General features: G+C 54.9%; 4 protein-coding genes across 4 annotated transcripts; 3 read left to right on the forward strand and 1 right to left on the reverse strand.

Annotated features, from left to right (window-relative positions):
• Positions 1–1,581: 1,581 nt before the first annotated feature.
• On the forward strand, positions 1,582–3,607 carry J7T54_000509 (E3 ubiquitin ligase complex SCF subunit scon-like protein; the record flags this gene model as incomplete). Its single annotated transcript, XM_051509234.1, has 2 exons — positions 1,582–1,884; positions 1,934–3,607. The coding sequence occupies 2 exons, from the start codon at positions 1,582–1,584 to the stop codon at positions 3,605–3,607; spliced, it is 1,977 nt and encodes a 658-aa protein (XP_051359709.1).
• Positions 3,608–6,003: 2,396 nt separating this feature from the next.
• J7T54_000510 (uncharacterized protein) lies at positions 6,004–8,106 on the forward strand (the record flags this gene model as incomplete). Its single annotated transcript, XM_051509235.1, has 3 exons — positions 6,004–6,388; positions 6,702–6,827; positions 6,923–8,106. 3 exons carry the CDS (start codon positions 6,004–6,006, stop codon positions 8,104–8,106), a joined length of 1,695 nt encoding a protein of 564 aa, XP_051359710.1.
• A 215-nt stretch (positions 8,107–8,321) lies between these two features.
• J7T54_000511 (uncharacterized protein) lies at positions 8,322–9,976 on the reverse strand (the record flags this gene model as incomplete). The annotated part of the gene is made up of 4 exons (XM_051509236.1): positions 8,322–9,194; positions 9,259–9,644; positions 9,695–9,833; positions 9,893–9,976. The coding sequence occupies 4 exons, from the start codon at positions 9,974–9,976 to the stop codon at positions 8,322–8,324; spliced, it is 1,482 nt and encodes a 493-aa protein (XP_051359711.1).
• A 2,174-nt stretch (positions 9,977–12,150) lies between these two features.
• J7T54_000512 (succinate:fumarate antiporter (Acr1)) lies at positions 12,151–13,237 on the forward strand (the record flags this gene model as incomplete). Its single annotated transcript, XM_051509237.1, has 3 exons — positions 12,151–12,208; positions 12,273–13,029; positions 13,084–13,237. 3 exons carry the CDS (start codon positions 12,151–12,153, stop codon positions 13,235–13,237), a joined length of 969 nt encoding a protein of 322 aa, XP_051359712.1.
• Positions 13,238–13,513: the final 276 nt, after the last annotated feature.

A 13,513-nucleotide genomic window follows, 5' to 3' on the forward strand; every position in this document is an offset into this window, starting at 1 on the left:
CCTGCACCCCTGGTCCCTTCTCGTGATACTACTGCAGCGGGTGGACCCGTTGCACAGGCGCATCGTCAAGCCGCAGGTACTGTGCATTGCCGACTCCGCCCCCAGAGTGCTTATACCGCTTAGCGGAGTCTCCTCAGGGCCTTTTGCATCAGAGCGGACGGTGACGGTTGACCTCAATTATCACGGCGTGATTCTGGCTCAGTCTGAGGACTGGACGCTGGTTATGTTGAGCCTGACTCGTCTGGCCGACGTGCGCTGGCCTGCAGACGGGCGTGCGAGGGATGGCGACATTTGGAGCCTGATGGCGAATGACGGACGACTGCCGTCTGAAGTCGTGCTAGCTCGACATGGAGAGGAAGAAGTCGACGTTCTCTTGCCGCGGCGAACTTGAGTCCGCATGCCCATGGCCCCGGTAAACTAATCGATGAAATGAATTGTTGAAAGCGACTGGACCGACGCCCGAGACTTGAGAAGTTTACCGGTTTTTTTTTTCTGAGGAAATATTGTGTGACGGTCGCGTGCCAACGCTATGACAAACGAGACGCAAGAAATGCATCAAATCACACCATCGGGGCCTCTCGCGCTCAGGACGCTTCGAGAAGAGGCTCGAACCTCGAGTACGGACGATGCAGCACTGGAAATTTTGGCAAGACACCTCGTGCTGTTTCTGGCCACTGTCCATCGATCACGCATCGCTCACTATTGTATGAAATGACCGGGAGGTTGCGCTTTGCAGTCACGCTGGTTCCTGGATTTGCGGAGAGTCCCACTCTTTTGTCACCGACTGGCACTGGCAGAAGGGCTGAACTTTGAAGGGGTGAGGCGCCGGCCCGGCGGGGTTGTCGGTGTGGGTCCCGATGTCCGACTGGCGTTGGGCTTTGAGTCTGTGCAACTGAACTAACAAGTAGTCGAGCAAGGGCTTGAATCATCTCGAATACATCAAGGGGTCCTCGGTAGGAGAAGAGGCGAAACTATTGTGCCTCTCAGCTTCATGTAGTGCCTGGCGGGCGGGTGGGTTCCTGTGCTTCTCACACAGGACAGGACAGGACACGACGGGCAACCGGATAGCGGGGAGTCTTGGTGGGTACTCGTGAGGCAAGAGGGGCCCGACAGCCGCTGGTCCAAACATGATTTGCAGCTACGCACAGCAAGCAACACAACCCTGGCCTCCGGATACGTACATGTACAGACAGACCTTACGTACCACCGAACCCACCCACTGACCTGACCGACCGACACTTCGACTTTGCAAAAGCGCGCCATCGCAGCAGTATCTTCAACGTTTTACCAGCCTGGCATTCCTCTCAGCCTTGCAACATCGCGCGATCGCAGCTCCCGAGTCTTCGCAATCCATCCCCCGGTCACGCAATCCTGAATCACCTTTGCTTGCTTTTGAACTCGGAACGCCGCACATCACGAATCCCAGCTGCCAGCGCCCAGGTACGCATTGCTTTGCCTGCATTGCGCTGATGATCACCTGCTGCCGCCTCCCGCCCTACCAGTCTCTTTTATAACACCAGGCATCGTCGCTCACCGACACCAAGCGCATCGGGGCTTGCCCTGGTCCTCGCCCGCCCAGCTATGAACTCACATCCATCCAAAAAGAACTGCGACAGGCAAAGGCCTCAAGAGGACGACCCGTCGCGCCTCATCAGAATGCCCACCGACCTCGTGGGCAAGCACGTCAGCCCCTTCCTCAAAGAACACATCCCTGGCATCTATGCGCCCATCGGGAAACAAATACCAGAGGACAGCATCGCCACCGATAGCAAGGCCACCAACAACGTTCAGAAAGATCCAAACACAAGGTTCTGTTACCGACACCGGCCAGACTCCAAGTGTCGTCGTGCCGCCGACGAGAACAAGATGGGCATCATTCAACGGGTGAGACCGTCCCGTCTTCCAAGACGTACCGCAGTGCTAACAACCACAGGATCTCAACAGCCTCTCATCTGCCGATCAGCAGGCCATCACCCACGTGTGGTCCCTCTTTTCCGCCGCGCCAGCCAAGCACCGCGAGCTCATGCTCCAAGGTATCATCACCCAATGCTGCTTCCCACAGCTTTCGACTGTCTCTCGCGAAGTACACGAGCAACTCAAAATCGACTTCCTCGCCGCACTGCCTCCCGAACTGTCCTACAAAATCCTCACATACCTCGACACTGTGTCGTTGTGCAAAGCGGCACAGGTCAGCCGCCGATGGCGTGACCTCGCTGACGATGACATGGTCTGGCATCACATGTGCGAGCAGCACATTGACCGCAAGTGCACAAAGTGCGGATGGGGTCTGCCTCTGCTCGAGAAGAAGAAGCTTGCCGCTTGGAATCGACACCACGCCACACACCACAGACAAACCGCTCCTGCAGAGGCTCCTCAAATCCTCGAAGCGCCTCGATCACCACCGTCACCTGGTTCGAATAAGAGACCGATGGGCGGCGGCGACTACACACCTTCGAAGCGACCCAAGCTTGACGCCAGTGGCAAGAGCAACTCACAGCTCGACGTGGAGCGCAAGTTCAGGCCGTGGAAAGACGTCTACCGGGATCGCTTTAAGGTGGGATACAACTGGAAGACGGGGAGATGTAGCATCAAAACGTTTAGGGGTCACGAGAATGGTGTCACGTGTCTACAGTTCGATGGCAACATACTGGCCACGGGTTCGTACGACGCGACCATCAAGATCTGGAATATCGCGACGGGAGAGGTTCTGCAGACACTGCGCGGACACACGCAGACCGTCAGGGCGTTACAATTCGACGAGGGCAAGCTCATCAGCGGGAGCTTTGACAAGACAATCAAGATCTGGAATTGGCATACCGGCGAGGTCCTGAGCACTCTTCAATGTCACACCGACGGCGTGTTGTCCGTTCATTTCGAAGGCAGCCTCCTGGCATCGGGTTCCATCGACAAAACTGTCAAGGTCTTCAATTTCGATACCAAGCAGACATTTTGTCTACGAGGACACACTGACTGGGTTAATCACGTGCGCATCGACTCCGCGTCGAACACTGTCTTCTCCGCATCTGACGATCTGACGGTCAAGATCTGGGATCTTAACACGCAAACCTGCATCAAGACCTTCAAAGGCCACGTTGGCCAGGTTCAGCAAGTGCTTCTCATGCCACCCGACTTTGAGCCTGACGAGGTCCTCAGCAATGACAACGACACAGGCTCCGTGAACAGCCGCCGCAGCGTGAGCCCGGTCCCGGAGTCGTCCGCCGACGACCGCACCGCGTACGGTTCCGGCTTTGCTGACGACACACGGTCCCTGCCCCCGCGGTACATGCTCACGGGTGGGCTGGACAACACCATCCGTCTGTGGGACACGGCCAGCGGCAAGTTCATACGGTCCATGTTCGGTCACGTCGAAGGCATTTGGGGTCTTGTCGGCGACACCCTGCGCGTGGTCACTGGTGCGAACGATTCGATGACGAAGATCTGGGAGCCCAGATCAGGCCTGTGCGAGAGATCCTTCACGGGCCATGCCGGTCCCGTTACCTGCGTTGGGCTGAGTGATAGTCGCATGGCGAGCGGCAGCGAGGACGGCGAGGTTCGACTGTACAGTTTCGAGGGAGAGAAGGTGGAGGAAAGGGGCACACCCTCATAATGAGCAACGACGGGATAAGTCATGGAACGGCGTTTTTGGATTTATTTATTGGCTACATTGCCTGCCAGGTGTTTTCAGCTTTTCTTCTTTTGGCAAGATACCATGGTGCACGGATTTTTTGGCATGGTCTTTGTGTGTTCCGGAGTGGATGTTATAGACATTCTGTCAGTGCGATTGCAAGAATTGGGATCGTCGTATAGCCCTGAATACTGTAATACTTCTGATACCTTCAACATCTACTATTCTGCTCGTGAAGTACTGTACGTATACTCACCCCACATTGACTACCACTACATGATGTCCATGTCGCTGGGATACCTTGGCGCACAGTACGAGGTCGTCGACACGGAGGAGGAGAGGAAGAATGTCCGGAATCTGGACAGCGTCACCAGTCCACAATGGCCCTTGTACTTGTTCCAGTGTAGCTTGGCATTACCACCCAGTTCCTTATCGCTGACGACGCCGCAGGTCTTGACAAACAATCTATCAACCAAGCAGCCATTTGGGGGCTTCGAGACGATTGAGACATCAGAGACTTCGAATTTCCTTGGGCTATCTCCCCGTCAAAAGAGGGACAATCTGTATCAGAGTGCCAGCAATGTTCTCACTTTGGCGCCTGCCCGTCGTTGGGGGTGGTGCTCAGGTGCATAGCCTCGGTTGATGACCTTTCCGTGATTGCGGCAGGCCCTTTTGTCTTAGTTCCTCCCAAAAGGGAGCACTGGCCAGGAATAGATGGCGTGAAGGTGACCAAGACTGGGGCAGTGGCGGTCTTTCCGGCTTTCAACATCATCAGCAGTGAGGATATCAGCTCAAAACCTTCCATGAGCTGAATTCAAAGATGGCAATTTTATTAACCTCGGTAACTCCATAGCGACGATAGACCTGGAAAAGATCTTAGGAGTGATGATGTGTTCCATCTACGGCAACAATTCCCTACAAATACATCTTCCACGGGGGGTCAATGACAGCCTAAACGCTTTGGGACATTGGCTGGAGATCTTGTCACATTGGCTGAGACTACATGTAGATTCAACTATTAGTGAGGGTCATGGCCTTTGTATAGGGTTTTTGAATCTTCTCTTCAATCAGGCACGGGTCTATTCCTATTGGAACTTGGAATGCTTCGCTGAGTGCACGTATGGAGGGTGGGATAGGGTTCTACTGGCTGGACCAGTCGGGAGCCTTGACGTAGTTTTCTTAGGTATAAACGGAGACCAAAGATGATTGGCTCCTACTTGAGGTTAGACAGAGGCTTAAACATATCATGGTTATATAATTGGACTGTAGGCAAGGACAAGCTATTACGTGGAAGACGAAATCAACAACACAGACGCCGTGGTTTGCCCAAACCAGCTTTTTGCCAGTTCCTCGAGACCATGGACGATTGAGGAGTTACTCCGACCTACTCTCTTTTCTCCATGCCTTGGCTATCTGGTCCTTCGGTACTAGATGTCCCGGCAGAGGATATATGTAGGAGGTGTTTGAGCTGCATGTATATGTAGCTTGCACATCTTAGCCTACATGCAGCACTATAGCCTGAAAGCCGCATCGGACATTACGTTAGTTGTCCGCCTCGGGAAATTTAGCCTACAACTATCAAATTCACAATTCGCTGGCTTGATCGCTTCGCCGTGCCAACTCTAACGATCCCAATCCCCTCACCCCCGGTCTTTCTGCTTCGAAACCCCGCGTTTGCTGCAATGGATAACAATGCCCAAGGAATTGAACACGGAATAACCGTCAGGTAGTGTTCTAGTTTTTCGTTCGAGACTCATGGTTCGGCAGCTACAAAAGAGAGCCAATCTCGAGTCCATCATGCTCCCCCCAAAACTTCAGTGACTGGGATATTGGCATATTAATTCAAGTCTGAATCTAGAAGTTGAGATCCGGTCTCAAAGCCTTTTCGACGCAATGAGGATCCATTCAGTCCTCTTCAGAACGCTGGTCTTAGACTTGCTGGGGCTGACTTTAGCCCACGAGCCTCTGCTGGCCTTCACGCAGGGAGTGAGCCCTTACCAACTTGCCTCCGAGGATACCTAACCCCATATCTATGTCGATACCGATGATTTCAGGGGCGTGCAACGCACCGCACAAGACCTCGCCGACGACTTTGGACGTGTGGTTGGCAAAAATGGCACACTGAGCTTGGTTGAGTCCCCAGACACCGTCCAGTGGTCCGACGGATCTGTCATCATTGCAGGCTCCATTGGTCACTCCATCTCATCGACAGCCTTATCACGGACCACAAGATCGACGTTGATGGGGTGAGAGGGGTTTGGGAAGCATATACCTCCGTTCTTGTTGAAGCACCATTCAGTGACGTGCCTTGGGCCTTGGTCGTTGCTGGCAGCGACCAGCGCGGTGTTTCTTATGGGCTCTACGATATTTCTGAGTAGATGGGTGTCTCCCCTTGGTACTGGTGGGCAGATGTGCCGGTGAAAACAAAGAGCGATATCTGGGTGCGCAAAGGGCCCAAGGTGCAGGGCTCTCCGTCTGTCAAATACCGCGGCTTCTTCATCAACGACGAATCGCCGGCCCTGACTGGCTGGGCTAACGGGAAGTTTACCAAAAGCGAGTATGGATCCTCCTTCACTGGGGAGTTCTACAAGCTTGTGTTTGAGCTCTGTCTTCGCCTCAAGGGGAACTACATCTGGCCCGCCATGTGGTCTAGCATGTTCTACGTCGACGATATTGAGAACGGTCACATTGCCGATGATTTGGTGTTTTCATCGGTACCAGCCATCACGATCCCATGGCGCGAGCTGAAAAGGAGCAAAATTGGTTCATGGCCGGACTTTGGGATTGGACTCGAAACCGCGATAATATTACACAATGTTTTGAGGAGGGAGTGGAGCGCGCAAAGAACTGGGACACGATCTACACGCTAGGAATGCGAGGTGAGGGAGACGCCGAGTCACCAACCTTGACTGCGGATGCTCTCGAAAAAATCATTCGAGTCCAGCAATCAATCTTGAAAGAGAAACTGGGACTAGAAAACGCGGGAGACGTTCCTCAGACTTGGGTCTTATGTAAGGTGAGAAGCGCACAGACGCTCTGGCGACGCCTCGTCCTGCTAACAGTTTGTGACTGGAAGTCGGAAAATACTACCAAGCCGGCATGAAGACGCCCGACAACGTTATCCTCCTCTGGACAGACGACAACTCGGGCGATATCCAGCCACTTCCTTTAGCCAACGAGACAGACCGCATTGGTGGAGCAGGTATCTACATCATCTCCTCGCATTGACAGAGAGCACGTACGACTCCCTTGACGAGGCGACAAAAGTTGCTTATTATCAGTTGATCATGCACCCAGTCGAAGCCGGCAAAACGGTGGTCGACCTCTACAACAAGCATGCCTTCAACGCATGGTACGCTCAACAAGGACGAACCAGCACAAATACAATGGCAAACGACGTGCAGGCCCTCTTCGCTCAAGATCAAGTCATTGAGGAAAAGTACCACTCACTAAACGGCGGCAAATGGGATCACTTTGTCAATCAGGTTCACATTGGCTACACCTACTGGCAGGATCCGCCAGCCAAGGCCATGCCAGATCTGATCTACCTGGACGAAAGCAATACCACCGATGATGAGATCATGGGGGTGAGCGTCCAAGGGAGCACCGCCTCGGCACCCGGCGCCCCATTGCCCGCACTGCTGCCTGTCGAACCATACATGCCGCCGACGGAAAAGCGGTACGTGGACATCTTCACTCGCAACAACGGCACATTTGCCTATCATATTTCTTCCAATGTATCCTACGTCTTTGTCACCAACGCTGAGGGCAGACTTGAAGCTCCCGGTTCCAGTTCGGATAGCCGCAGTGGGATATCGGTTGACTGCCAAGAGGCGCCGCCTGGAATCAGCTGGGTCGCCCTCCGCGTCAAGAGAACCGATGTCTGCAAAGGCCCTGCTGTGGTAGCATTATTGCCAGTCAACAAGAACTCCGTCCCAGATGAGTTCGAGGGCTACGTGGAATCCGGCGGCGTTGTGTCCTGGGAGGCGGAACATTACAGCAGCGCCGAGGAGAAGAACGGCCTCTCGTACATCACGATTCCCGACTATGGCCGCACCTTGTCTGGGCTGAAGCTATGGCCTGTGACGCATCCAGGGCGCACGCCAGAGGACACACCAAAGCTGACGTACTCCTTCTACTCCTTCACGGACCAGACCGAGGCTCAGTTGGTCGTCTACCTAGGCGGGTCGCTGAACCACGATCCCAGTCTCCCCTTGAAGTACGCTCACGCGCTCGAAGGGGGCAGCCCAGTTGAGGTGCAACCCATCCCCGACGAGGCTATGGGCAGCCTCCCACATGGATGGAACGAGGCGACAGTGGCTGGTGGTTGGACCTCGTACTCGACGCTGAAAGTGCCAGCTGGCGCCCACAAACTCTCGCTGTGGCTGCTTGAGCCGGGTGTTGTGGTGCAGAAGGTTGTCATGGATGTGGGAGGTCTCAAACGCAGTGCGCTTGGACCACCCAAGAGCCAGAAGGCTTGACTTTTGAAAGACTGTCGGTAGTGAGGTATTGAATACTGATTACCACGCTGGATCAGTTGGCTTCCTCAACCCAAGCACTCGCACTGGTCCTGTATATCAGGAAGATGATCAAGCTGATATTGAGAAAACCACTTGTCGAGCCTGATGGGCTATATGGTTGTGTAAGGACTGTGATTTTGCTACGTCCGAGAAATGATATCACTATATGCCCCGTCTCACCTCTCCACCAGACACTGGCCGCCACTAGGCTTGACAAGAAAGAACATTTTGGCGTGCATGTTCTCATCCGTCATGCCCTTCTTCTCAGACACAGTGGCATCGGGAAAGGAGAGGAAGAACTTGGCCGTAGCGATGCGAAGCTCCATCCACCCCAGGTTGAGTCCAAGGCAAGCTCTTGGTCCGCGCCCAAAAGCCGAAAAGGCATCTTTCATCTCCTTGGTGGGGTTTTCCCACCTCGCTGGGTCGAATTCAAGAGGGCGGGGAAAGATGGTGCTGTCCCGATGAAGGGTATACGCCTGTCCGGACACGACAGTCCCTTGTGCTAGATGGTGCCCGACAAGTTCAGCACCGCCGGGGGGCACAATTCGCGGCAAGCCGCCCGGTACTGCTGCGTACAGCCTCAAGGTCTCCTCAATGACGCATTGGAGATACGGCAGCTCGCGAAGGTGCACATCTGCAAAATGGACGGGGAGGGTGCGCAGTTCTTCCACGAGCTTGGCCTGAATGGAGGGCCGCCGGCAGACGGCCCACGTGAGGTATGTCATGGTGATGGCCGTCGTGTCCGTGCCGGCGATGATGTAGGTCTGCGCAGCACCGCAGAGCTCGTTGAAGGGGAGCTTGTCGTCGTCCTTGGCCTTGTTCATCTTTGTGAAGAGGGTGTGCGCGGCGCGAGAGGGGTCCGAGTCGATGAGACGTTGGTAGCGCGAGAGGGAATCAGAGATATAGGTGTCAATGTTCCTCGAGGCCTGGCGGGCTCGCTCAAACGAACCGATGGGTAGGATTTTGGTCAACGGGATCAAAGTCGGAAAGGTGGCTCTAACGCCGCCTAGTTGAGCGACGTTTTTCAGGTCGTTGGTATACATCGAGGGCTGTATGATGGTCAGTGTTAGCATCGCCCTCCGGATGATCTTTCAGCACGTGAAGTGTACTGACCTTGCCCTGTTGCAGAGTCCGAAACGATTCACCAAAGGTGAGCTCCCCGATGACATCGGTCGAGAGAAACGTCCACCACTTAAGCAGGTCCGCAGCCCCACGCTCATCCATCTCTTGGTCGATCCTCTTCATTGTCAGATTGACCAGGCTCACAACGGTCGGCTCAAACGATTTAATGTTGGCCTCCATCATGGGTGAGCCCAAGAGTCTTCGATGGCGTCGGTTGAATGCAATGTCCGACGTGCTGAAGATCGTCTCGTTGTCGCTGACGGTGACGTCCTGATAGAAGCGAGACTTGACAAACGTTTCTCTGCTGTTGTAAATTGTTTTGACGCCTTCCACGGTCGAGACGCTGACTTCATTAGGGCTGACGCGGACAATTGGGCCTGGACATGTGTGAGCGACATGTACGCGTGGCACGGAGGGATGATGTTACCGTATGTGGCGTGGAGATCATGGACGTAGTACGCCTTGTTGCCCTTGAGCCAGTGGTACGTGACGACGACAGAGGTCCATCTGGAGTACCAAGGACCCGGGACTTTGGAGATTGGTTTTCTTAGTGTCGTAAAGATTAACTAGCCGGGGCAGATTTTAGTCTGGTTGGCTGTGTCGACGGGGTTGGATCTTGACTCACGAATCCGATGGTGTACAATACCACGGCGGCCAGGAGGCCGGTGTTGGCGCGCAACACGTCTGAGATTCGGGTGGTGGACTCCATCGCTGTCTATGTACGTAAGTAGCTATACGGATAGAAGAAAGAGAACTTTGATGGACCATGGATGCAGTCCATCAAGATATATATACACCTCCGCAAATATGCCTTGGGTGATGCCTCGCGCAATCAGCAGAGGGGAAAAAGTGGTCTGTCAGCTTATCTGCAGACTCCGAACAGTACGAGCGGCGAAGTACATGCATGAAGTGCCGACTGCCGACTGCCCCCTGGCGGATGACTTTTGAATATGCAGTCTGCTGAAAGCCAGCACGTATTCCCGGACGATGGGCAGGGACCAGGGGAGAGAGCTGCGACCACTGTCTGATTTGAGATCAGCACGTCTTTGGGAAAAGGCTGTCGAGTGCATCATAAACGACCGCAATCACGGCGACGGTGGGTTATAAGAGCGAGTCCTGGGACATTGGGTCCAAGAGTGGTGGATATTTCAGGCCTATCACTGGTATCCAGTCATCCATTTGTGCCGATGGCCCCTTTGCATAGTTCCAACCCGCGAAGATGCCCTTGCCGGATGCCACGTACTCGCTGCTTGGAAGCATCGGGTATTTCCTGATTTGGCGAAGATCAGCGTAGAAACATGATCATGCGTAAGGATTGGGTTAATCCCGAGCCCTTATGTTCATATCTTCAAAATCGCTTCAATATTGAATCCACCCAGAACGAGAGGTCATCCAGAGATATGTGCCGACCTTTGCATGCGGGCTTTTGTGCCTGATAGCACAGTGGTGCGGTGCAGATGATCGGGGTGGATCCTCGTAATCCGGATCCGAGTCCGGGAAGATTGCCGGCGAAGGCGGGGCCGGAATCTGGGAAAATTAGCGAAAGGGAGGGAGTCGGACTAGAGTGGAAGGAGCGTCCGGGCGTCAAAATTCCGGACGCGGAATGGAGAGCACGTGAAAACAGTCGACTTGATGAGGTTAAAGCGGCTGACTCATACATAGGGCATCCCTCACCGAAGTCGCAGCCGCCTGTCACAGTTGCCGGCTGGTGGTGGTGTTTCAGTTCAGACTAACCAACTCCAGCGCTGGGGTCTGGAGTCTGGACCTCGGCTGCTACCGGCAAGACGACGCTGGCCGAACTTTGTCTCGGCCCTGGAGTCCGAGCAGTCATGAGCCACTGACCGATCTCCAACTTGTGTCCGTTTTGGGGAACAGAGGCTGATCACAGCCTGCTTTCCCCGCATATTCACAAGCTGATCGGCTTGGGGTCGGCTATGGGCAGGACGTTGTCGACCTACGTCATACCACGGATGCACGTTCGTAGGCTGTGGCCAACAACAGCATCATGGCAAGCTTAATTGATTATTTGGACAGACAGCTTGTAGCAATTGGAGATCTGTGGGAAGGGTGCAGGACTTTAAAAAAGTGAGTAGATCTGAGATTCCTCTGCAGAGTTCGGCACAGGCTCCTCCACCATCAAGCGAAGTCCCCCATCTGCCCCGCCTCTTCCGTCCGGCCGGTGTCCAGTGACAGTCCAGTCCCGTCCCTGCTAACGTCAGTCTGTCCAGTACATGTAGGTGCGTGACGGCACCCAGAAGTATACTACGCGTGCGAGCAGGACAGCCGCGGGACTGGAGCTGGGACTCGGACATTTTGGTAGACTACCGCGGATACGTAGGAGCCACCATGGACGCAAGCCACGGTAATAGTACTTGACGAGATGGATGAAGATAAAGGACAATATGTGTAGACTCAACTGTACTCCCTCGCCATCCCTCCCCAGACTAGACTTCCTTTTGTGGCGTTTTGTGCGGACCAAGTGACCTACGGCGGCTATCATATGCAAATTCCGACCAATTCGAGGCACCGCAACCGAGACGCCCTGAGACCAGCCAGACCGACCCTGGACCTTGGAGCTGGCTGCCACACACGCCGCACCTCTTGGAGACTGGAGCTCCCATCGATCTACATACATTGACGTGCAGCGTCCAGCGATCCATCTTTCCGAAAGAACCCGTTCGTTCGCTGCTTGCTTGCTCCTTGTTCGGGACTGTGAGTGATTCATACGTCTACTACTAATTGTATATCTTGTGGGCACGCGCTCAGTGGCTTGACACTCTCACTGCCATCTTAACTTTGCTTTCCGGCTCTCACTGCCCTTCTCTGAACGAGCGCGCACCCTCCTCACTCCTCACCTCGTCGCGCCCTCACAGCCAGCTCACCATGCCGCGGACAACCGATGGCAAAAAGCAGCCTCCCACGGCCGCCGTCAACCTCATCGGTACGTCCCAATGGTCTTCTCCCCATTGCTCCTGCCCGTCCACTTTGTCTCACACGTAAAACAGCCGGAGGAGGCGCCGGTATGATGGAGGCGCTGGCCTGCCACCCCCTCGACACGATCAAAGTACGCATGCAGCTCTCTCGCCGCGCACGTCAACCCGGCGCCCCGAAACGAGGCTTCCTCAAGACAGGCTCCGAGATCATCAAGAAGGAGACGCCCCTCGGTCTATACAAGGGTCTCGGTGCCGTTCTCACAGGCATCGTGCCCAAGATGGCCATCCGCTTCACCTCCTTTGAGGCCTACAAGCAGTCCCTCGCGGACAAGAAGACAGGCATCGTGTCCGGTCGGGCGACCTTCCTCGCGGGCTTGGCGGCCGGTGTCACAGAGGCCGTCGCCGTGGTGACACCCATGGAGGTCATCAAGATCCGGCTGCAGGCGCAGCACCACTCCATGGCCGACCCATTGGACGTCCCCAAGTACCGCAATGCCGCGCACGCGCTGTACACCGTCGTGCGCGAGGAAGGGCTCGGCGCGCTGTACCGCGGTGTCAGCCTGACGGCCCTGCGCCAGGGTTCGAACCAGGCCGTCAACTTTACCGCCTATTCGTACTTCAAGGATTGGCTCAAGGTGTGGCAGCCGCAATACGAGGGCAAGAACCTGCCCAGCTGGCAGACCACCATGATCGGTCTGGTGAGCGGTGCCATGGGCCCGCTGAGCAACGCGCCCATTGATACCATCAAGACCAGGCTGCAAAAGGCACCGGCGGAGTTTGGAACGAGCGCGTGGACAAGGATAACGAGGATTGCCGCCGACATGTTCAAGTGAGTTTTGTGCGCCGTCATGTGAGACACATGTCACTAACAATTATTCCCCAGACAAGAAGGATTCCACGCCTTCTACAAGGGCATCACACCGCGCATCATGCGTGTCGCGCCGGGTCAGGCTGTGACGTTTACCGTCTATGAATATCTCAAGGACAAGCTGGAGAGGAGCAACCTCGCTTTTACCGGAGGCAAGTACGAGGAGTAGAGGTGGAACAGACTGCTCACAGAGCCAGTGCTGGAGCCTGCTGCGTAGGTGTGTGGTGTGTGGTGTGGGACGTTCTAACATGTATCTGCGCGTGTAGTCCAAGTGAAGGAAGACGCCGAGGCGACGGTGTAAAGGCATGTCCTTGCAGAAGAGCAAAGGGGGTCGGCGGATGGGACAATGAAAAGGGCAAAGCGGGCGGCGGCATATTGTGCATGCAATGCTGTGATACCAGCACTTTTGTATCGTCTAAATGAATTTACTTGTCATGTTCTTGCA

The sequence above is a fragment of the Emericellopsis cladophorae genome (genome assembly GCF_022114955.1).
Source record: "Emericellopsis cladophorae strain MUM 19.33 chromosome Unknown NODE_57_length_131511_cov_119_075376, whole genome shotgun sequence".
Lineage (NCBI taxonomy): Eukaryota > Fungi > Ascomycota > Sordariomycetes > Hypocreales > Bionectriaceae > Emericellopsis > Emericellopsis cladophorae.